Source organism: Ovis canadensis, chromosome 15 (genome assembly GCF_042477335.2).
Source record: "Ovis canadensis isolate MfBH-ARS-UI-01 breed Bighorn chromosome 15, ARS-UI_OviCan_v2, whole genome shotgun sequence".
Lineage (NCBI taxonomy): Eukaryota > Metazoa > Chordata > Mammalia > Artiodactyla > Bovidae > Ovis > Ovis canadensis.
Window position 1 is genome coordinate 70,955,209 of NC_091259.1, and position 24,216 is coordinate 70,979,424.

At 37.3% G+C, this 24,216-nt stretch overlaps 1 protein-coding gene across 4 annotated transcripts in view; it reads left to right on the forward strand.

The window, feature by feature from the left end:
- The window catches only part of HIPK3 (homeodomain interacting protein kinase 3), an 82,147-nt gene that overhangs the window by 12,333 nt on the left and 45,598 nt on the right, over positions 1 to 24,216 (forward strand). For all 4 annotated transcript variants that reach the window (XM_069554711.1, XM_069554713.1, XM_069554712.1 and 1 more), the window contains exon 2: positions 14,332 to 15,430. In XM_069554711.1, the coding sequence (XP_069410812.1) occupies positions 14,334 to 15,430 (1,097 nt within the window). In that variant the 5' untranslated portion in view covers positions 14,332 to 14,333. The remainder of the gene's footprint in view (positions 1 to 14,331; positions 15,431 to 24,216) is intronic.

The window sequence follows — 24,216 nt, forward strand, 5'->3', positions numbered from 1 at the left end:
AGTTCTTCACAGGAACTTTTCATTTTTAGTCAGCTTTTCTGTCAATATTTCCATTTCTGAGTTTTGATTTTTACATAGCTTCAAAAAAATCTGGAGAATTATATGCTTTAGAAAATGTAGTTCTTAAAAACTATTTTTCATTAACTCTCTTCTAGCCTTTCTAAAGACTTGTATTGGCAGGGTGAATTCTAGCAGCTTTGAAATGTCCAACGGATCACTTTCTGTTCCAAAAGTTGGAATGTTTTGCTAAGTCAGATGAAGCTTGTTATTTAACATGCTGATTTGTGTTATAGTCAACACATTCCCTAGATGCTTTGTTCACAATACTGCTGGAAAATACCCAAGACTTTAGTGTTTTCAAATGAATGTTTTGTAGGTACCTGAGACAGCAGGTTTATTTTATGAAGCTTTACAGTTTGAAGTGGTTCATGTATATGTGGTATCTTACGTGAAATATTTTAGTATCAGTAAAGTCCTGTATATAATAGATACAGTGACCTGTTTAATAATATAGATATTAAAAATGCCCAGTGAAGAGTTAAACTTACTAGTCACAATAAAAACTTATTTTCTGGCATACCCTGTCTTTGATTTCTAAGAAGACTTGCTGTTTTGTTTTTTATAAATATGTACTTTAAACAAAGTAATTGAAAAAGGAAAGCGTGACTAGATACTACTTTTTATTGACTAAATATTGCTAGTCATATAGTTTCATTCTCTAATTCCTATTGTAGAACCTTGTTTAGGCTAGTACTAAGGTTTTCGGTCTTTCAAGAATAAAAAGACTCTTTCATTGTCAATTTATTGGACCATATAGTGAAATACTAGTTTCAGTCTCTATTAATTGAAGAAATTACATAATGACCCAAAGCTTCAAAAGCAAGTGCGAATTAAGTAATATATTTGAATGAAAAGATTTCCTGTCACTGCTTATGAATACTTTTTTATTAACGGGGGCACATGATCCCAGGGACTTGCTCTGTGCCTGGCAATTCTAGGTGATCTAGGCCATACGCTAATAAAGTAATGCTGAAAATTCTCCAAGCCAGGCTTCAGCAATACGTGAACCGTGAACTTCCAGATGTTCAAGCTGGTTTTAGAAAAGGCAGAGGAACCAGAGATCAAATAGCCAACATCCGATGGATCGTCAAAAAAGCAAGAGAGTTCCAGAAAAACATATATTTCTGCTTTATTGACTATGCCAAAGCCTTTGACTGTGTGGATCACAGTAAACTGGAAAATTCTGAGAGAGATGGGAATTCCAGACCACCTGACCTGCCTCTTGAGAAATCTGTATGCAGGTTAGGAAGCAACAGTTAGAACTAGACATGGAACAACAGACTAATTCCAAATAGGAAAAGGAGTACGTCAAGGCTGTATATTGTCTCCCTGCTTATTTAACTTCTATGCAGAGTACATCATGAGAAACGCTGGACTGGAAGAAACACCAGCTGGAATCAAGATTACCGGCAGAAATATCAATAACCTCAGATATGCAGATGACACCACCCTTATGGCAGAAAGGGAAGAGGAGCTAAAAAGCCTCTTGATGAAAGTGAAAGAGGAGAGTGAAAAAGTTGGCTTAAAGCTCAACATTCAGAAAACTAAGATCATGGCATCCTGTCCTATCACTTCATGGGAAATAGATGGGGAAACCGTGGAAACAGTGTCAGAGTTTATTTTTTTGGGCTCCAAAATCACTGCAGATGGTGACTGCAGCCATGAAATTAAAAGACGCTTACTCCTTGGAAGGAAAGTTATGAGCAACCTAGATAGTATCTTCAAAAGCAGAGACATTACTTTGCCGACTAAGGTCCGTCTAGTCAAGGCCATGGTTTTTCCAGTAGTCATGTATGGCTGTGAGAGTTGGACTGTGAAGAAAGCTGAGCACCGAAGAATGGATGCTTTTGAACTGTGGTGTTGGAAAAGACTCTTGAGAGTCCCTTGGACTGCAAGGAGATCCAACCAGTCCATTCTAAAGGAGATCAGTCCTGGGTGTTCATTGGAAGGATTGATGCTGAAGCTGAAGCTCCAATACTTTGGCCACCTCATGCGAAGAGTTGACTCACTGGAAAAGACTCTGATGCTGGGAGGGATTAGGGGCAGGAGGAGAAGGGGACGACAGAGGATGAGATGGCTGAATGGCATTACTGACTCGATGTACATGAGTCTGGGTAAACTTGGGGAGTTGGTGATGGACAGGGAGGCCTGGTGTGCTGCGATTCATGGGGTCGCAAAGAGTCGGACACGACTGAGCGACTGAACTGAACTGAGGCCATACCTAAGATATTAAGCAGTTCATTTTCAAATGAGTAATGCTTGAAGAGCAGCCTTGTGCAAGAAAAACATTGTCACTTGACAAAAATTCAGACCTACAGAAAATTTGCAAGAGTAGTACAAAGAATTCCTGTGTATTTTTTCAGCTGGATGCTTCAAATGTTAACACTTTTACCCCATTTGCATTTACCTTTTCCTCTCTATATCTGTTTTTTTTCCCTGAACACTTTGAGAGTATGTTGCAGACTCGATGTCCGTATACCCCTAATTTCTCTTCCATAAAAGCAAAGGCTGTTTTGTTTTATGTTTATTTTCTGTAATCTGGAAAGTTTCTCAGGCTTTGTGTTGTTTCCTGATACTGGTATTTTGAAGAATACTGGTAGTTATTTTGTAGAATGGCCGTCAACTTGGATGTTCGTTTGTGCTTAGAAGCAGCACAGTGAAATGTATTCCTCTCAATACATCATACCAGGAGTCATGTGACAGCAATATATCCCATTACTAGAGATTTTAACATTGATCACCCGGTTAATGTGACATCTGCCTGTTTGTTCTTTTTGATTATTGTGCATCTTGTGGGAATGTACTTTTAAAATGTGTGATTGTCAAGAACTATGAAAGGTCTTGCAAACTGACAGATTAGGAATGGCTGCTGCAGAAGACAAACTCTGAGGTAAGAGATAAAGGACTTTCTTATTTCTTACTGAGCAATAGTAGCAGTCAGCGGGTCAGTATTTCCTCTGTTTCCCCAGCTCAGTTCCCACAGGGTGATGCAAACAGGGCCAGGTGACTCAGGCACAGGAGGAGTTGTGCTGCAAGAGTGGCACCCCAGGTTTGGAAAACTCAAATCTTTTGTTAGGGGCAGTGAACCCCCCTGACATGTGCGCAGGAGGGAGTCATTATCTTGGCATGAAGCAACCTGACCTTTGCTCAGGAAGACGCTATCTCTACCTTGCAAGGCTGTTCAGTATACAAATATCCTTGAGAAGAGACTCCAAAACAAAGGCATTCAGTGTCCCTGCTTACAAGACACGGAGAAGCATGAGAGATCCATGGTGAAATGTCTCCCAAGAATAATATCCTGTTATTCTTGAAACTTTCACCATTTTTTTTTTAATTTTATTGGAGTATAGTTGATTTACAGCATTGTGTTAGTTTAAGGTATACAGCAAAGTGATTCAGTTATACATATATTCATTCTTTTTCTTACCCACTAGTTTTTGCATAATTGATAATTGATAATTATTGTTTGAATCAATTATTATGATTGTTGCCAAGTAGTTAATTTTTAATTCCATCATTCCTTTACATTTATTGCTTTTCCCTCTTTCCTGACTAATTATCCTGTGTCGCTTACTTGTGCCCCATGGGATAGCTTCCTAAGTAAACTACTCAAATGAATGGAGGCCTTTTTGTAAGAATCCACATTTAATTGGGCTCAGTGATAAGATACCTCAAACTCAGCAGATCTAAAACTGAATTCAGTTTTTCCTCTCTCATTTCTCCTTTAAAAGAATTTTTTTGTTCACATTTGGTTATCATTTTTTCAAGTCAGAAGCATGATGGTGACACTTCCTTCATTCCTCACCAAGTTCTGTGGCTTTTATCTCCTAGTCACCTATCACTGTTGGTAATCGGTACTCTCTCATTCCATTACTTCTGCCTTTGCTCAGACTCTGATCAGCTATTATCTGGATTATTAGGGTAGTCTTTCAACTGTTGTTTCCATTGCCGTCTCTTTCCAGTTTATTGTTCACAAATTTTCCTGAGTTATCTTTCTAAAATACAAATAAGATTTAAAAAATGCAAATATGATTATATTGATTTCCTATTTAAAACATTTCAGAGACACCTCATCACCCATAGCTTCTTAGTATGGAAGATAAGTTCTTTGTGATTTTTCTTTTTAAAGTTGTCCTTCTTCTCAAGAGAATCTTTTTCTCCAGCTGCCCCTGGCAGCAAGTATATTCTAGAGCAGAGGTTGGCAAATTTCTTAAAGGGCTTGATGGGAAATATTTTAGGCTTTGCAAGTGGCATATGATCCCGGTTGCGTGCATTTTTTCTTTTTTTTTTTTTAAACCTTTAAAAATATAAAAGACATTCTTAGCTTGTGGGCCATACAAAAATAGTCTGAGTTGAATTTGGCTAACTGTAATTTGTGGGCCCCTGTTCTAGCCACACAAAGCCAATGTGTCATATTTTTCATTAGTCTCTTCTCTTATGTGTGCTATTGGTTTGTGCTATTGGAATATCCTTCCTAAGTAGCAGACTTCTTTCCATCATCCTTCAAAATTTAGCTCAGGTTAACTTCTTAGTGAATCCTGTGTTCTTTCAGGCGTATGTTAAATCATCCCCCATTTTTTGCTACCTGTGTGCACCATATATCTTTGTTACTGCCCTCATTAGTAATATAGTTATATGTATACATGTGTTTGCCTTTTCCTAGAAGGAGCTCATTGATGAAAAAACATGCTTCATTGTTAAATCTTCCTCCTCCTAAATATTTTTACTTGATTTGAATTGAAAGAAAAATTTAAAAGTTGAAAGAATGGGATGAAATACTGTATGGCTGACTGAATAAGCTAATAAAATATATCTAAAATGGTTATAGTTTTCTAGCTCTTAAAGAGGATATCCTCTTGTCTGGTATATTTTTTTCTTCTATATTTAAAAATTAATGTAAATGTAGGCTATGAAAGTATAGAGAGTAAGAGAACCAGTTCCTTTGCAGCTGCCACCTGGGTACAAAATAGTTCCTGCAGTTGAAGTCTCTCCTTTTCCCTTTCTTCTTGGCTTGTTTATAATTTCTGTGCATGATTTTATACTTTTGCCACATACTTAATATATCTAAAAACACAATATAGATTTGTTTGCTATTGACTTTAAATAAATAATACATATGCTTCTGCAACTTGTTTCTTGTTTTACATTGTTCTGAGGTTTATCCATGTTGATATGTGTAATTTACATTAGTTGACTTTGCTGCATGTCTTTAATTCTAACAAGCACAATTTTCCGCACGTTTTAACATCTTTGAAATTGGGATAATATCTTAATTAGTGTCTTAACCTTATACTTGTTTTCTTTTTGCAGTACAGAAATACACGATGATTGTGCTATAAGCCATAGTTGTGTGTTGCATGAAAAAGTCAAAACAACTATATCCATTCCTTTTCTGACAGTTAGGTTGCTTCAAAATTTTGTTCCTGTGCAGCAGAGAACATTATTTTACCTGTTTTTGTTTGTTTGATTAGTGCTTTTACCTTCTTACTGTTTTAAAACACCAAAAATATTTTGTATTGGGATATAGCCAATTAACAATATTGTGATAGTTTCAGGTGAACAGTGAAGGGTCTCAGCCACACATAGTTGTGTATCCACTCTCCCCCAGACTCCTTCCCATCCAGGCTGGCACATAACATTGAGCAGAGTTTCATGTGCTAAACAATAGGTTTTTGTTGGTTATCTACTTTAAATATAGCAGTGTGTACATGACCTTCCCAAAGTCCCTAACTGTCCCTTCCCCCTGGCAACCATGAGTTAGTTTTCTGTGACTCTCTTTTTGTTTTGTAAGTAAGTTCATTTGTATCATTTCTTTTTAGATTCCACATATAAGGGATGAGATGTGATGTTTTTCCTTCTCTGTATGATTTACTTGACTTAGTATGACACTCTCTGGATCCATCTATGTTGCTGTAAACGGCCTTATTTCATTCTTTTACTGACTGAGTAGTATTCCATGTTGTGTGTGTGTGTGTGTGTGTGTGTATGATTTACTTGACTCAGTATGACACTCTCTGGATCCATCTATGTTGCTGCAAACGGCCTTATTTCATTCTTTTACTGACTGAGTAGTATTCCGTGTTGCGTGTGTATGTGTGTATGATTTACTTGACTCAGTATGACACTCTCTGGATCCATCTATGTTGCTGCAAACGGCCTTATTTCATTCTTTTACTGACTGAGTAGTATTCCGTGTTGTGTGTGTGTGTGTGTGTGTGTATGATTTACTTGACTCAGTATGACACTCTCTGGATCCATCTATGTTGCTGCAAACGGCCTTATTTCATTCTTTTACTGACTGAGTAGTATTCTGTGTTGTGTGTGTGTGTGTATGATTTACTTGACTCAGTATGACACTCTCTGGATCCATCTCATTCTTTTATTGACTGAGTAGTATTCCATGTTGTGTGTGTGTGTGTGTGTGTGTGTGTGTGTGTGTGTATGATTTACTTGACTCAGTATGACACTCTCTGGATCCATCTCATTCTTTTACTGACTGAGTAGTATTCCATGTTGTGTGTGTGTGTGTGTGTGTGTGTGTGTATGATTTACTTGACTCAGTATGACACTCTCTGGATCCATCTATGTTGCTGCAAACGGCCTTATTTCATTCTTTTTACTGACTGAGTAGTATTCTGGTGTGTGTTTGTGTGTGTGTGTGTGCGCGCGCGCGTGCGCGCATATGTGTAGTATTCCGTTGCATGTGTGTGTGTGCATATGTGTATATACGCCACGTCCTCTTTATCCTTTCCTGTAGATGGACATTTAGGTTGTTTCCGTGTCTTGGCCATTGTAAACAGTGCTGCAGTGAACACCGGGGTGCGTGTATCTTTTTGGGCCATGTTTTTCTCTGGATACATGTGAATTAATTAATCTCTGTGAGTTTTTTAGACATTAAAATACTCTCATAGATTATTAACTCATTTATCATTTGAAATATATGTTGACAATTAGGTCAGTTAACAGGAATTCAAACTTCCGCCCAAATAATACAGTGTTTGGAAAGGTTTTCATTTGTGGTATCATCATAATTATTTCACAGGGTGATGTTTTAGAAAATCTATATAATAAACTAATATTAATTTTAAAGTTATATTTATGAGCTAATCCAAGATAAAATGGTTAAAGTGGCATTACAATAATAAATAGTTGTGCAGTTAATAGCTTTTTTCAGTCACTGTAAGTCAAGTCATGTGATACTTGTTTTTAGCATTCTTCTCTCTGTTTGATATCTTGTCCTTCAACTTTAAAGCTCTTAAGAAGAATGTCCTTTTATCCCTCAATAAAATGTTGACAAATTCTCAGTTGAAATGGAAATGAAGTTCTGTTATTGATTACATGGTGTCCAGTTACAAATATCATAAAAATGATTCTGAATGAAACTTTATTGATGTCTTAATATTTTTTATGCCCCCAAATATTCATGTACCTGAAAATATTTTAAAAATGGAAAAAAAAATGGAAACCTTTTGTAAGTATATTTATGAAAACAAAACTTTTAAGTCTGTGGATAAACCAAACTGGAACAATTTATTATTTACATGAAACTAGATTAGAGACAGTATTGTTACCTTAAAGCCATTTGTCTCCTTTGATCTCTTTGTCAGACCTTATGAATCAGACAGTCGTTAGTACAAAAATTAGAGTTGTGATAAAACTAGTGTTTGCAATATCATATAAAAAATAAGTGAAAATATTCGAAACTGTGGAACACCTTGAGTCTTTATTCGTTTAACTCTGTGCTAGACTTTGTGAAGAATGCAGAAGTAGTATAAGACTTTGATAACAGAGTCGTGCAGAGAGGTTTGTACATTCGTGTTCACAGCAGCATTATTCACAGTAGTTGAAAGGTAGGTGCAACCCATGTATCTTTAGATGACTGAATGGATAAAAATATGACATAGACATTCAGTGGGATATTACTTAGCTTTAAAAAGAAAATTCTGACACATGCTGCAACATGGATGAACCTTGAAGACATTATGCTAAGTGGAATAAACCAGTCATCAAAGGATAAATGTATAACTAAACTCATATGAGGTACTTAGGGTAGTCACAATTGTAGATGTAGAGAATAGAATGCTGGTTGCCAGGGGCTAGTGAGAGGGGACAATGGACAGTTGTTTAATGGGTAGAATTTTAGTTTGGAAGAGGGAAAAAAGTTCTGGATATGGATGATGGTGATGGTTGCACAATAGTGGGGATAACTTCAATGCCACTGAGCTGTACACTTAAAAATGGTAAATTTTATGCTATATCTGTATTTTACCACAGTTTAAGGGAAAAAAATGAAGTTTGAACAAGTAGAAGAAGAAAGTTGAGTAAGGAGAATGCAAGGCATTGTTATCTTTATTAAATATATTTTTGATAGAATATTTTAAATAAAAACCTGATTACATAGTACCATGTTTAAGTTTGGCAGAAAATGACCCAGAATTTTCATATTGGCTCAGTGGGTAAAGAATCCACCTGCAATGCAGGAGACTCAGGAGACGCGGGTTTGATTCCTGGGTCAGGAAGATCCCCTGGAGGAGGACATGGCAACCCACTCCAGTATTCTTGACTGGAGAATCCCATGGTCGGAGGAGCCTAAGGGTTACAGTCCATTGAGTTGTGAAGAGTCAGACATGATTGAAGTGACATGAGCATGCAAGATAGTCAGAGTATTTCTATCTCTGCTCCCTCCCTCCCTTTTCAGAAGATCTGATATTATATAAGAATATTATTATATTATAATGTATTATTATAAGAAAAACCGTCTCTTTATGGTTAGTGGTGGTTTGGTTATCACCATTGGTTACATTGCTGTTTCGGTAATTGTAAAAGGATGTGAAGAATTTAGATATCAGATGAGTCTTAAAATTTTTTTTAGAGGAGTGGGAAAATAAGGCCTATTAAAGTACCTGAGGTTATTAAACCTGAGGAATGGAAGCTTAATGGTTGCTCTACCAGGAGGCTTGACTGTCCTTAGGGTACCTGTACAGGTAGCTTCAGCTTTCAAAAGGGTAGTATTTAAAAACTTCCATTTCTTAGTCAGATGGTAAGAACAAATGACAAGAGTTTATGAAATGCAGCTGCAGAGGTGTAACAGTATGTATCGCAATGAAAAATAATAGGAAATAGTAGTGAACTAAACCAGTGTTTAGAACTTAAGCAGCTTCTGGGAGTAACAACTATACTCAGTAAAATTCATGAACACCAAGGATGAGAGACTCCTTCCTCTCAGGTTATGAGTTAATGTGATGGTGGGTGGGAGAAGGGAAATAATTAATACTTGTGGTCAGTTTGATTAGTCAGTTTGATTAGTAATTTAGAGTTCCTTTCTTGTGGTCTGTTATAAGAACTATCTCCAGCATTGCCCCCTCCCCCCTTTTTCTTATGTGCTGTGTAAATTATGTGATACGTCTACCTTGTGTTTTAGAAAGAATTTCCTAAAATACTTTTTGAGATTGGTACTCCAGAGCACAGTGGTTGGTGAGAGGTAATTACTTTTTCTAAGCTTCCTTTAGTTGGCCCTTGGATTAAGCTGATTGTTTGCCTTCTGGTTTGGCATGTTGGGAAAGTAAAAGTAGTGACAGCTGGATTCAGAAATTGCATTAGTTTCTTTAATATCTCTAGGTAAATTATCTGGCTTTCAGCTGTTGTCCATGTTCAGTTCAGTTTAGTCACTCAGTTGTGTCCAACTCTTTGCAACCCCATGGATTGCAGCATGCCAGGCTTCCCTGCTTCCCTGTGCATCACCAGCTCCCGGAGCCTGCTCAAACTCGTGTCCATCGAGTTGGTGATGCCATCCAACCATCTCATCCTCTGTTGTTCCCTTCTCCTCCTGCCTTCAATTTTTCCCAGCATCAGGGTCTTTTCCAACGAGTCAGTTCTTCACATCAGGTGGCCAAAGTATTGGAGTTTTAGCTTCATCATCAGTCCTTCCAGTGAGTATTCAAGACTGATTTCTTTTAGGATTGCCTAGTTTGATCTTCTTGCGGTCCAAGGGACTCTTGAGTCTTCTCCAACACCACAGTTCAAAAGCATCAATTCCTTGGCGCTCAGCTTTTTTTAATAGTCCACCTCACATCCATACATGACTACTGGAAAAATCACAACTTTGACTAGACGGACCATTGTTGGCAAAGTAACGTCTCTGCTTTTTCATATGCTGTCCAGGTTGGTCAGTAACTTTTCTTCAAAGGAGCAAGTGTCTTTTAAGTTCATGGCTGCAGTCATCATCTGCAGTGATTTTGGAGTCCCCCAAAATAAAATCTCTCACTGTTGCCATTGTTTTCCCATCTATTTGCCATGAAGTGATGGGACCAGATGCCATGATCATAGTTTTCTGAATGTTGAGCTTTAAGCCAACTTTTTCATTCTCTTTCACTTTCATCAAGAGACTCTTTGGTTTTTCTTGGCTTTGCTCATCTCACACGCTAGCAAAGTAATGCTCAAAATTCTCCAAGTCAGGCTTCAACAGTATGTGAACCGTGAACTTCCAGATGTTCAAGCTGGATTTAGAAAAGCCAGAGAAACCAGAGATCAAATTGCCAACATCCGGTTGGATCATAGAAAAAGCAAGAGAGTTCCAGAAAAACATCTACTTCTGCTTTATTAACTATGTCAAAGCCTTTGACTGTGTGCTGCTGCTGCTGCTAAGTCGCTTCAGTCATGTCCGACTCTGTGCGACCCCATAGACGGCAGCCCACCAGGCTCCCCCGTCCCTTGTTTTCTCCAGGCAAGAACACTGGAGTGGGTTGCCATTTCCTTCTCCAATGCATGAAAGTGAAAAGTGAAAGTGAAGTCACTGAGTCATGTCCGACTCTCAGCGACCCCATGGACTGCAGCCCACCAGGCTCCTCCATCCATGGGATTTTCCAGGCAAGAGTACTGGAGTGGAGTGCCATTGACTGTGTGGATCACAACAAACTGTGGAAAATTCTTAGGAAGATGGGAATACCAGACCACTTGACCTGCATCCTGAGAAATCTGTATGCAGGTCAAGAAGCAACAGTTAGAACCAGACATGGAACAACAGACTGGTTCCAAATTGGGAAAGGAGTACGTTGAGGCTGTATATTGTCATCCTGCTTATTTAACTTATATGCAGAGTACATCATGTGAAATGATGCGCTGGATGAAGCACAAGCTGGCATCAGGATTGTTGGGAGAAATATCAATAACCTCAGATATGCAGATGATACCACCCTTATGGCATAAAGTTGTCCATGTAACACCTTGGTTTAACCTGGCATGGATTGGCCTAGGAGGGTATATCTTTTATTCTGTAGAACTTCAACCTGATGTTTCAGACTGAGGGCCCTGAATTGGTCAGACTGGAATTTGCCTAGGGTTTTGTACAGACTAGATCATTGATTCTCAGATGTTAGTGTGAATCTAAATGGCCTTGGGAACTTGTACACATGTAGATACTTGAACCTCATTGCAAACTTACTGAACCAGAATCTTTCTGGAATTTTAAATCTATTTTTACTGAACTTCATATTAAGGAAAAATGTAAGCATTCAAAAGGAGACAGGATAGTATGATGACCCCTTTTTACTTACAGTCGAGCTCCTATGATAATTTATGGCTAATCTCATTTTATCTATATCCCCATCCACTTTCTCTTCTCTGTTATTTTGAAGCATATCCCAGGTATATTATTTCATGTTGAAATTTTTTATGTATATGTTTTATTAGGTTTCCAGATGATTAAAAAACTTTTGAACAGTTAATATATGTACAAAGTAAAATACAAGGTGGTTAAAAGAACATATAAAGTAAGTCTTTCTCATTGCCCCCAGTAGTCTTACTATTCTTTAAGGCAAAGCAGCCTATAACTTATTTATGTTTGTATAGATACTAATATATGTGCAAAAATATAGATATATAATTCCCCCTTCAATTAAACATATATGGTAATATCTATTGTATACATTTTCCTAAATTTTGCCTTTTTCATATTACAGTATTGGGAATCAGGTTATAGCAGGTTAAATAGGTTGTTTTCATTCTTTTTCAAAAAGATTCTAGTTGGTCTGTGTATCAAAGTGTATCTAACTTATGCCTTTTGCATGGATGTCTAGGTTTCCAGTGTTGTATCCCTTTGCACATGGTGCTCCGTGAATACCTTGTACCATATCTGAATTGTATGATTCTTGATCAGAGAACATGCATGCACATGTGCTAAATCACTTCAGTCGTGTCAGAGTCTTTGTGACCCAATGGACTGTAGCCCACCAGGCTCCTCTATCCATGGGATTATCCAGGCTCACTAGTTCCATTTAAAAAATTATCTTCATGTCTCTCCTGTTTATGTTCATGCTTTTCTCTAAATCTATTAGTATATTTACAATTGCTATTTTAGGAATTTTGTTTATTGACTGTCATTCTGTGTGTTTCTGTGATTGTGGGTTACAGAAGGGATTTGAAATAAGAAGAATGGGCATGTTAAGTTATCGAAGATGAGGGTGGGGAGCTTCGCAGTGTCAGGTGAGCTTGATATGTTCAGAAGGAGTTATTGATGTGGCTTTGCATCATTAAAAAGATAATAAATTGGTGGAGTCTGAAAAGCTCCCCTGAGTAACAGCATAGAACAGATGCCAATAAGAATTTAAGAAAATGGATGAAAAGGTTTAGATCAGGATTTCAATTTACAATTTCTCATATATATTGAACCACAAATTTTAATTTGTGTAATAAGTTTTTTTGGCTGATTTCTTACTAAAGCCAGGTCAACTTAGGAAAGTGGTAGTTAGCAACAAGAATTGTTTAGGAAGTGGAAAGAGGCATAAATTTATGCCTTTTACCTGAAGGGGCAGGGCATCTTCCTGTTTATTTTGCTTCACCTTAGGTATATGACCTTGAACCACTTAACCACCCTTTGGGCTTCCCAGGTGGCGATAGTGGTAAAGAACCTGCCTGCTGATGCAGGAGACATAAGAGATGCAGGTTTGATCTCTGTGTTGGAAAGATCCCCTGGAGGAGGGCATGGCAACCCACTCCAGTATTTCTGCCTGGAGAATCCTATGGATAGAGGAGCTTGGTGGGCTGCAGTCTGTAGGGTCGCAGAGAGTTGGGCATGACTGAAGCAACTTAGCATGCATGCATTGAGCTTTAATTTTCTTAACAGCAAACTTGGACTACATAAAATACTGCAAATAAGGCATTTGTCAAACTGTTGTATAGTAGGTGGTAGCTCTTATTATTTTAAGTGTTGCATATATTACATATTGTAATGGCAATCTGTTGGTTATTTTATTTATTTACTTGACTGTTCTGGGTCTTAGTTGCCGCATATGGGATTTAGTTCCCCAACCAGGAACCAAACCCACATCCCCTGCATTGGGAGCAAGGAGTCTTAATCACTGGACCACCAGGAAAGTCCCATTTTTTAGAAGAATGGAAATATTTTGAAATCAGTTCCCAAACAACGTTTATTAAAAACCAACTTTATATTCTGAGTATTTTGTTTTAGATCTAGTGAGAAAGACTGTTTTATACACTAACAATTATAACAAAATGTCAGTCATGTCATATCCTGCCTGGAACATGAGCGGTGAGTGTATGTGTTCTAGGAAAGGCTTCATCAGGAAGGTATTGTATTAGAAATTCCCTGGTGATCCAGTGGTTAGGACTCAGTGCTTTCACTGCCGAGGGCTGGACCAAAAAAAAAAAAAAAGGACAACCACTGTATCACTTTGATTTGAATGTAAAGGAATTTACTGTTAATACGTGTTCAGGGATGATGTGAAAAGGACTTTAAAGAGAAATCATGAAAATGACTCACATACTTATTTTTACAATTGATTTTTTTTTCCCCCAAGGTAGTTCTTGAGCTTTAAGGAATATGACAACATTTGTGTAATATATATTTTCTGGTTTGATCATTGGTTCATAAATGATATATTGGTAATAGAATGCTTACTTTTGCTAGATGTATACAGCTTAAGGATCTGTACATTTTCTTTTGGAGGGAAAATAGTTGGTACAGTTCCTTGGGCATATCTTAGCCATTGTAGCTTGTCAATAAATATTGATTGATTGAATGAAGTTTCTCAACTATTTAGTCCCAACCTTTCATGCAATGCACAAAATATCTGAAACACTAATTAACTACAATGGAGACAGTGAAAATGTTTATTTTCTCCAAGGTGAAGAAAATCTTCATGGAACTTAACTGTTTTTATAAATTATGGACTTGACTTGTTAAAAGTTCACAAGAGTTAAAGTATTGAACTTTTGTAGCTAATGTGACCTTTTTTTGTTTGTTTGTTTTTGTAGGTATGGCCTCACAAGTCTTGGTCTACCCACCGTATATTTATCAAACTCAGTCAAGTGCCTTTTGTAGTGTGAAGAAACTCAAAGTAGAGCCAAGCAGTTGTGTATTCCAGGAAAGAAACTATCCTCGGACCTATGTGAATGGTAGAAACGTTGGAAATTCTCATCCTCCCACGAAGGGTAGTGCTTTTCAGACAAAGATACCATTTAACAGACCTCGGGGACACAACCTTTCATTGCAGACAAGTGCTGTTGTTATAAAAAACACTGCGGGTGCTACAAAGGTTATAGCAGCTCAGGCGCGGCAAACTCAAGTGGAGGCACCTCAGGTTGGGGCGTGGCGGCACAGGTTCAGTTTCCTGGAAGGCCCCCAGCGATGTGGATTGAAGCGCAAGAGTGAGGAGTTGGATAATCATAGCAGCGCAATGCAGATTGTCGATGAGGTGTCCATACTTCCTGCAATGTTGCAAACCAACATGGGAAATCCAGTGACAGTTGTGACAGCTACCACAGGAACCAAACAGAATTGTACCACTGGAGAAGGTGACTATCAGTTAGTACAGCATGAAGTCTTATGCTCCATGAAAAATACTTACGAAGTCCTTGATTTCCTTGGTCGAGGCACTTTTGGCCAGGTAGTCAAATGCTGGAAAAGAGGGACAAATGAAATTGTAGCAATCAAAATTTTGAAGAACCACCCTTCGTATGCACGTCAGGGTCAGATAGAAGTGAGCATATTAGCAAGGCTCAGTACTGAAAATGCTGATGAATATAACTTTGTACGAGCTTACGAATGCTTTCAGCACCGTAACCATACTTGTTTAGTCTTTGAGATGCTGGAACAAAATTTGTATGACTTTCTGAAACAAAATAAGTTCAGTCCGCTGCCACTAAAAGTCATTCGACCCATTCTTCAGCAAGTGGCTACTGCACTGAAAAAATTGAAAAGTCTTGGATTAATTCATGCAGACCTCAAACCAGAGAATATTATGTTGGTGGATCCTGTTCGACAGCCATACAGGGTTAAAGTAATAGACTTTGGGTCAGCCAGTCACGTGTCAAAGACTGTTTGTTCAACATATCTGCAATCTCGGTACTACAGGTAGGTGATAATTATTTTTTGGTTATTTGGTAAGTGTTGAATTTTTGTAGAATGAAATAATTTTGTGTGTGTGTGTGGTGAAAAAGACTGCTTTGAATACATAGAGATCAAAATAAGTTCAGTTTAGGTTTGAAGCTTTAAAAATTTAGGCATAAAATCTGCTCAAGCAGAATAGAAATTTCTACTACAAATTTCTGTGCTTAAAGACATCTGGTTATTTTTATTGTTAATAGAAGACCTGAAGGATTGATAGATGGTTAATGATGATTGAACAGAAGTCTAAATATTGAGAAAGGCTTTATAGTAAATTTTGTACATTTCTTTGGAGAAGGAAATGGCAGCCCACTCCAGTAATCCTGCCTGGAGAATTCCATGGACAGAGGAGCCTGGTAGGCTGCAGTCCATGGGGTTGCAGAGTCAGGCATGACTGAGCAGCAGTCATTTACTTGGGCATTTTTCAGTGCTTAAGAAAACTAGCTTTTTAAAGACACATCTGCTATAACTGAACATTTAGAAAAGTTTTAAAAAGACGGAAAGTCACTTTGGTTAGTAATTTTAAGATTTAAACTCACTTCCATGGCTACCACAAATGTTCAAGCTGCTCTTTTGTAAGAAGTTTGGTTATGTTCTTTACACATATGTTTTAGGTGATGCTATTTTGATGTTTGTACTATGGGTGGAATTTAAAGAAGAAAATAATTTCCATGTACTGCAATGCCATGATTAATATAATGCTAGCCTGGAGTACAATAAATGGTCTTGAGGGTAGCTAATCATTACCAAGATTGAGAGTATCTTAAGTTTGTAAATGTTTTAAAATTCATAGTTATATAATTTTGAGAAATTCTTTTCATTTCAGCTTAAATGAGTTTTATGGTCTTGGTGTATTCTGGAGCCCCACAAGACCCAACTCAGCGGGCAAATAAAAGATCTGACAATATTGGCCATTATTAATAAGTTTGTAAATAGAAACATGAAGTTTATTGTTGGAAACTGTTAGGAGAAAGGAAACCCACATTTATGTCACTTGGTTGATAATTAAGTTTACTAAAATATATATTAGAAATTAGAAGTATAGCCTAAATTACCCTTTATATACCTAATGTTATAATTTTTAGTCTGCAAGTACTAGGTACTGTTCTTAAAACTTTTTAGATGGTTTAAAAGGTATTGTAGTTGTAACAGTGTTATGAGTCTTAATTGATATTTCCTATAATTGGATTTATTTGACCCTCTGTGCTCCTGACCAAAACCAAATTTTTTCCCCCAATTTAATGCAACAAAAGGTTAACTTTCAGTTAATTTTTCTCTGGAAAAATTACTTTAATATCTGATTTAACAGCATGAGAGGAATAGTGTTTCCCCTTTCCCTTGTGTTCTGTGGATTCTTTTTATGAGTTTTGAGCAGTCAGCTAGCATATTATATAAACCCCCAGGCTCCAGCTGCTTGGGCTCTATATTTAGTTCACTTGTTAGTAAATGACTTCATTATATTTGGGTCCTGCATTATTCGGCATATCAGATTTAGTTATGTGTAATACCTTGATTCCTTTTCTTTATTTGAAATCTTTTCTTTTGGATGAGAGTAAAAAAAGAGCTTTGTTTCTATACTTGAGATGATCGGTTTATTAAATGTTTCAAGAGAGTAAAAGAAATCCTTTAAAAAGCAGTCTAAAATACTAAATATTTTATGATATTGGTTTTTAACCTTAGGCTTTTGCACAAATAGCTTCTTTTGGGAATGGAAAAATAAGGTGTGAATAATTGCTGAGTACAGCTAGTAGTTTCTAATTTGTTTTTATACATAAATTTCTAGTAAATAATTTACCTGAATTTCAGAAGCTATATAGGTGCTGGACTTATAATGTTTAGAGTTTAAACAAAAAAAGTTTCTTAATTATAAAAAGATGTGTTACTTAGCATTTTGGTTGCTGTTGCGTGGATAACAAGAATTTTAAAATGGTGTTTCTGTCAGTTGGATTCAAGGTTAAAAGAGTTAGGAAATATGGTAAATTAGGGAAAATGTAATGTAGTCTTTAACCAGGTACTGTTTTAATGTTTTGTATAATTTTGTATAAAAATAGCAGGTAACCATTATTTTCCAGCATTGGTGTGTACATCAGTTCTACCTTGGTTTGACTGAGTTTACTTATAAACCTGATGAGGCAAGAAGCAAAAGTGTCTCATACTTGATTTTTTACTCTTTGTTTAAAATATATTGTACTTAAAAAACGAAAGCAGGAAGTGGCAACTTACCAAATTAAATATTTTTGAACTAATCACAGTGGGAACACGCAGCCCAAGTTCCAAAGTAAACGATTTGTGTTTAAACACAGGTTCATGTGTTACTGTTTCTTTGAACCATGCAGCACAGAAACATAGTAGGGATATCTTAAAATAGACAGAGGATGGTGGCCAGAAATTGTTGACTGCTATAGATGGTGAGGCTGTCTAGCTCTTGTAGTGATATAAGCCAGAAGTACATGCTAAGGGCATTGATTTGCTCAAGGTCAGCATGTTCTAAATTCAGCTGCTTGAGTATGGTTTCTGTCAAGAACACGTAGGGCTCCTCAATGCATAAAAGGTTTTAGCAGCAGAAGGGGCTGTATTTATGAGGTGTGGTGGCAACATTCAGGTCATAAATATCTTTTTCTTCTTTTTTTAAATATAGAATTTTAGCCTGTGGTTCTGAGTCATTTCAGAACATAGAGACAGGAAAGTGGGCTGGAAAGTAACCTGTATAGCGGTTGTATTCTTTGCTACTTGACTGAATAATTTAGTCAACAACTATTAGTGGTTGTTGAAGTAAATGCTGCTTTTTTTTGCATATAATAGTTGACAAAGAGATATGGTAAGGTAAAAAAACAATTCAGGCTTACCAGCTTTTGTTTAGATCATTCCCAACCCCTCATGCCTTTTTTAAACCCTGAGTATCAAAGTTTCTGTAACAAAATCAAGACACACAGGATGACCTATTAATAAAATAACCAGTATTTTATATAGGGTACTTTTCTCAAGTGCTTTTACATAAAATTCCTAGTTTGTTTTTCCTATCTCAATTTCTGTGTTCTTAGATAAAACACTTGGTGGAATTCCTGTTTAAAAAGTAGAAAACATGCTTATTAGACAAGTCAGACAGGTCCACGTTTACAGTGCAAGTTTATCACAATTTTTGTTGAGCCTTTTCTGTATGCTGTGCTAGATGCTAGGGATTCAGAGGTGATAAAAAACAGTTTCCTCATTTAATGGAGGAGAAAAATAGTTTGTCTCAAGAAGTTCTAGGGCAGAGCCCTGTGTAGGGTGCTTTGCGAACCCAGAGGAGAGCACTGAGCCTAATCAGAGGGTTTAGAGAGGGGTCTGGGGAGAGATGACTCTTGACTTGAATGAGCCTTGAAAGGAGAGAAGGGGTTGTAGTCAATTAGTCTTTTTTTCTTTTTGGCTTGTGGAATTTTAGTAACGTGACCAGGGAATGAACCTGGGCCATAGCAGTGAAAGCGCTGAGTCTTAACCATTGGACCTCCAGGGAATCCCAAGGATGGACTAGTCTTAAGGAGTGTTCTCTGTCCCACAGACACCCTTACCTAAAAGCTCAATATTGGCTGAAATTGCTGGTAGCTTCTTGTCTGAATCAAAGAACTTGTTTTTGTTTGGGAATCTTTATTAGACAAATATAAAGTTGTCAGTTGGGTTTAGTTTTAACAGACGTTTTAATAGACGATTCCAAAAGTCTATAATGTGATTTTCAATGCCATAGATTGTGGTCATAGACATAAATTACTCCATATATCAGGCCTTCAAATGAAAAATTTGAAAGAATTCTTAAAAGTTTTTTCTTTAACAGCTTTATTGAGCTATAATTCACATACTATGAGTTTTACCTATTTAAAGTGTACATTCATCATCCTTTAGTATATTCATAGTCGTGCATCATCACCCCAATTTTAGAACATTTTCTTTACCCCCTAAGAACCCCCACTCCTGCTCCCTAGCACGCTTTAGGCATCTTTCCCCGATCTTCCCACCCCTCTAGCCCTGCTGCTGCTGCTAAGTCGCTTCAGTCGTGCCCGACTCTGTGCGACCCCAGAGACGGCAGCCCGCCAGGCTCCCCTGTCCCTGGGATTCTCCAGGCAAGGATACTGGAGTGGGTTGCCATTGCCTTCTCCGCCTTTAGCCCTAGGCAACCGAAAATCTACTTTCTGTCTCTACAGATTTGCATATTCCAAGCATCTCATATGAATGTCATCATACAACATGTTGTTCTTTTTAACTGGCTTTTTACCCCACTTAGCATAATGTTTTCAAGATTCGTCTATATTGTAGCAGGTATCAGCGCTTCATTTTTTTGTTGTTGACAAATAATTCCATTTATAGATATACCACATTTTGTATATCCATCAGTTGATGGAGACCTCAGTGAAAAGATAATGTGAATAGAAAACTCTAATCTGGCCCATGTTTAAGTCTTTCATTCAAAATACTTTGTGCCTATAAAGTGTAAATATTGTGCTGGGTGCTGGTTATTCATTGAGGAGCAAAAGTAAAGACCCTGCTGTTATGATGCTTACAATCTAACGTGTAGATAACCAGAAAAGTAAAGTATTCTAATGGGAAAAGAACAGGGAGAGAGACTAACAAGATAAACTTATTTTTTTGTTTTGTCTTAATTATTTTAGGCAATAAAAAGTTGCAGAAATAGTGAGAAGAATTTTTTTTATGCCCTTGACCTAGATTCTCCAAGTTTCAAATTTACCACCCCGGTTTCATCCTCATTCTTTTTCTATGTGCGTCATACACAGATACACATGTACGTTTGTTGTTACAGTGTTTGAGAGCAAATTTTAGATGTAAAACCCTTTATCTCTAAATATTTAACTATATATAAGAGGTTGTGTGTGTGTTCCTAAACTTAAGGACATGCTCTTGCATAACCCCAGTGCAATAATCAGAATCATTGTTGGTTGACATCAGTGTTATTGATTTGATGAACTGAACTGCTCAATACTATTTGATTTAAGGGAATTAAAATCAATTCAGTGCTAGTACCTTTACAGACTTAATTCAGATTTTACCAGTTGTCATTCTTTGCCATATATACACAATAGAATACTACTTAGCCATAAAAAAGAATGAAACTTTGCCATTTGCAGTAATATGGGTGTACTTGGAGGGTATAATGCTAAGTGAAATAAGTCAGAGGAAAACAAATACTGTATGATAACATAAGAAATCTAAAAAATAAAGCAAACTAGTGAGTGTAACAGGAGAAGGCAGTGGCAACCCACTCCAGTACTCTTGCCTGGCAAACCCCATGGACGGAGGAGCCTGGTAGGCTGCAGTCCATGGGGTCACTAGGAGTCGGACACTACTGAGCAACTTCACTTTCACTTTCCACTTTCCTGCATTGGAGAAGGAAATGGCAACCCACTCCAGTGTTCTTGCCTGGAGAATCCCAGGGACAGGGGAGCCTGGTGGGCTGCCGTCTATGGGGTCGCACAGAGTCGGACACGACTGAAGTGACTTAGTAGCAGCAGCAGCAGCGAGCGTAACAAAAAGGAAACAAGATAGATCTAGAGAACAAACTAGTTCTCACTGGGGAGAGGGAAGGGGGAAGAGGAGAAACAAGATAGGGGTAAGGAGTTAAGAGGCACAAACTATTACATATGAAATAAATAAGATGCAAGCATATATTGTAAGACACAGGGAATATAGCGAATATTCTGTAACAACTGTAAGTGGAGTATAACCTTTAAAAATTGTGAATCACTGTGTTTGTTGTACTTATATACTAAAACTTACATACTTAAGTATATATGTGCTTATATACTTAAAACATACACTATTGTACTTCAACTATATGACGCTTTTGAAGAGAACAGACCAATTATTTTGTACAATGTTATCAGTTTGAGTTTGTCTGATGTTTGCAGGTTAAGTATTTTCACTTACAGAAGTGATGTTTTGTCCTCAAATATTGGGAGGCATATGCTGTCAATTTGTCTCATTACTAGTAATGTTAACTTTGATCACTTGATTGAGAGGGTGACTGCCAGATTTTTCTACCATAAGGTTTATTTTTGTATCTTGTGATACTTTGAGACTATTCGCAGATACTCTTTCTTATCTTATTTTCACAGGCCAGTTTTAGCATCCATTGATGAATATGGCCTTTAACAGTTATTAACTTAGGGGTTGCAAAATGATGACTTTCAAGCTCTATCATTCCTCTGTGTAAGGAATTCTCCTATGAGGAAGAGCTTTCTTTTGCTCTGTTTGTTGTTGTATAGACTTACAGGTTCGTATGCAGTGGGTTGTAATTCATTCCTTGTCATTTGCTTTACTGCTCAGTTGTCCTCAACTGTCTAGCAAGAGCCTTTTAATTTTTTTAAAATTGAATTCCTTTATTTTTGGCTGTGCTGGGTCTTTGTGGCTGTGTGAGCTTTCTCTGGTTGGGGTGAGCGGGGGCTGCCCTCTAGCTGTGGTGCACAGGCTTCTCGCTGCAGCGGCTTTTCTTGTAGCAGAGCACGGGCTCAAGAGCGCAGGTTCCGTACACATGGGCTTAGTTGCTCTGCGGCATGTGGGATCTTCTGGACCAGGGATTGAACCCGTGTCTCCTGCATTGGCAGGGGATTCTTTACTGCTGAGCCACCAGGGAAGGCCCTAGGAAGAGCCTTTTGAAGTTTGCTCTCGTCTACCTTTGACGTGGCCCCATCCTTCCTTAAGAGCTTACTTGCTGGCGTCGGAGGTGTCCAGGTTTACTTTGTGCTTTTCTTGTTTCATACTTTGTATTGGCTCCTTTTCTAAAGCGCTCTACTTCCTTTTATTGGAGGTTATAGTAAAGCAATGAATTCATACTGATATGTTTAGTTCCCTCACCTCAGAGTTCATTCTATCCTTCTTTATGATCTCTTCTCTTATATCAATAAACTTGGCTCTCATTATCCACAGTGTTACTTATTTGCTCAATTTCAGAATACACTTCAAGTAGTTTTGGAATTTCTAACCCATACCTCTGCTAATTTGCTAACAAGAGTACACATTTATTTATACTTTTTATTCTTAGCCTTAGACTTGGAGAATGTGTTCAAAGTACTATATTCTAGAGTTACTTCTTCCTTAACCCCCTTCCCCCAACTTCAGTGTGATTGTTTTTACTTGAAATATAATTAAGTTCATTTCATTATATTCCATTTTGGGTCCTCTGTGTTCTTATTTATTAGATGATATGAAATATTAAAATAGTCAACGTTATTTAGTATATATGACTTGTGAGGATGACACTTTATATATTTGCACATTAATAGGTTTTAAAGTAAGTTTTATGATACTCTTGCTATATACGTGTGATATTAGTTTATAAGATAACAATATATAATACATGTGCTACTAAGTAATATAGTCAGGTATAGGACAAAATTTGTAAAAGCTTGGTCACAGAGTGAGTTTGTTAATTCTGTTGATTATAGAGGTAAAATATGTAATAAATGTAATGCCGTATAAACAGCTGATCAATATTTTATGTCAGATTGGAATGACTGTATTCTAGAATTGCATATAACTGTTAGTTATTCACAGGTTAAAATGAAAACTTTTGTGATGGTTTATAAAATTAAGTCGAATGAAAGCCTTCAATTTCTAAGGTTTTATTCGTTTTTCTTGTGCTCTATAGCTTTGTTTCAGAGGTGTATGTAGTAGTCTCATGAATGTGCTGTAATAGAATGTGATGACATCATGGATTAGATGTCAGTCCTGACCACACACACCTCAGGATGCACGTGCCTATTTGTTCCTGAGTCTTCAGCATTTTGCTGTGAATGGAATTCAGCTCCTGGGATGTTGAGAGTACCAGTTCAGTGGCCAGTGAATAATTTAGGCATCAGTTGGTGTGGCGAGATTGTGTTACTTAGGAGAGAATCTAATACATGTGCTAAACTTTGACATTAAAAAGAATAAATGTGTTTTTTCTTTTTTTGAGAGAACAGTGAATTACAGAGAGCTTCAGATTTATTTATCTAAAACCAGTGTACTAATTAAAATTTTTTGATTTAATGTTTTTAAAATTATATTAGTTATGGATGCTCTGTGTCAGAAAAAAATTCAAAAATAGAGAAGGCCAAGAAGCAAAACAGGAACAATTTCCCCCTTTACTGTGACTCTGCCTTGTAATTTTTATAATATGTTCTATACTTTATAAGCACTTCTCTGTGGTGTATGTTTCGTTTGTTTTCTGATATTGCTATAGGGAACCTTCTTGTAAGTCCACAACATTTCTAGAAGGAGACTTGTTGGGTCAAAGGATATTAACATTGTGCTATTGGGCACTGCCAGATTTCCTCTCAGAAATGTTGTCTTGTTCCAGTTTACAGTCTTGCCAATAACGTGTGAAAATGTCCTTTTCTTCACATTCTTGTCATCATGAGGGCATTTTTTTTTTTTTGATTGGTAGCTGTAGCTGTAAATAGGCAAAAAAGAAAATCATTTAAATTTTACCTTCACTCTTCACTACGTTTAAAAAAGTTTTATGTATTTCTTCCAGAGAAGGCAATGGCACCCCACTCCAGTACTCTTGCCTGGAAAATCCCATGGATGGAGAAGCCTGGTGGGCTGCAGTCCATGAGGTTGCTGAGAGTCGGACATGACTGAGCGACTTCACTTTCGCTTTTCACTTTCATGCATTGGAGAAGGAAATGGCAACCCACTCCAGTGTTCTTGCCTGGAGAATCCCAGGGACGAGGGAGCCTGGTGGGCTGCCGTCTGTGGGGTCGCACAGAGTCAGACACGACTGAAGT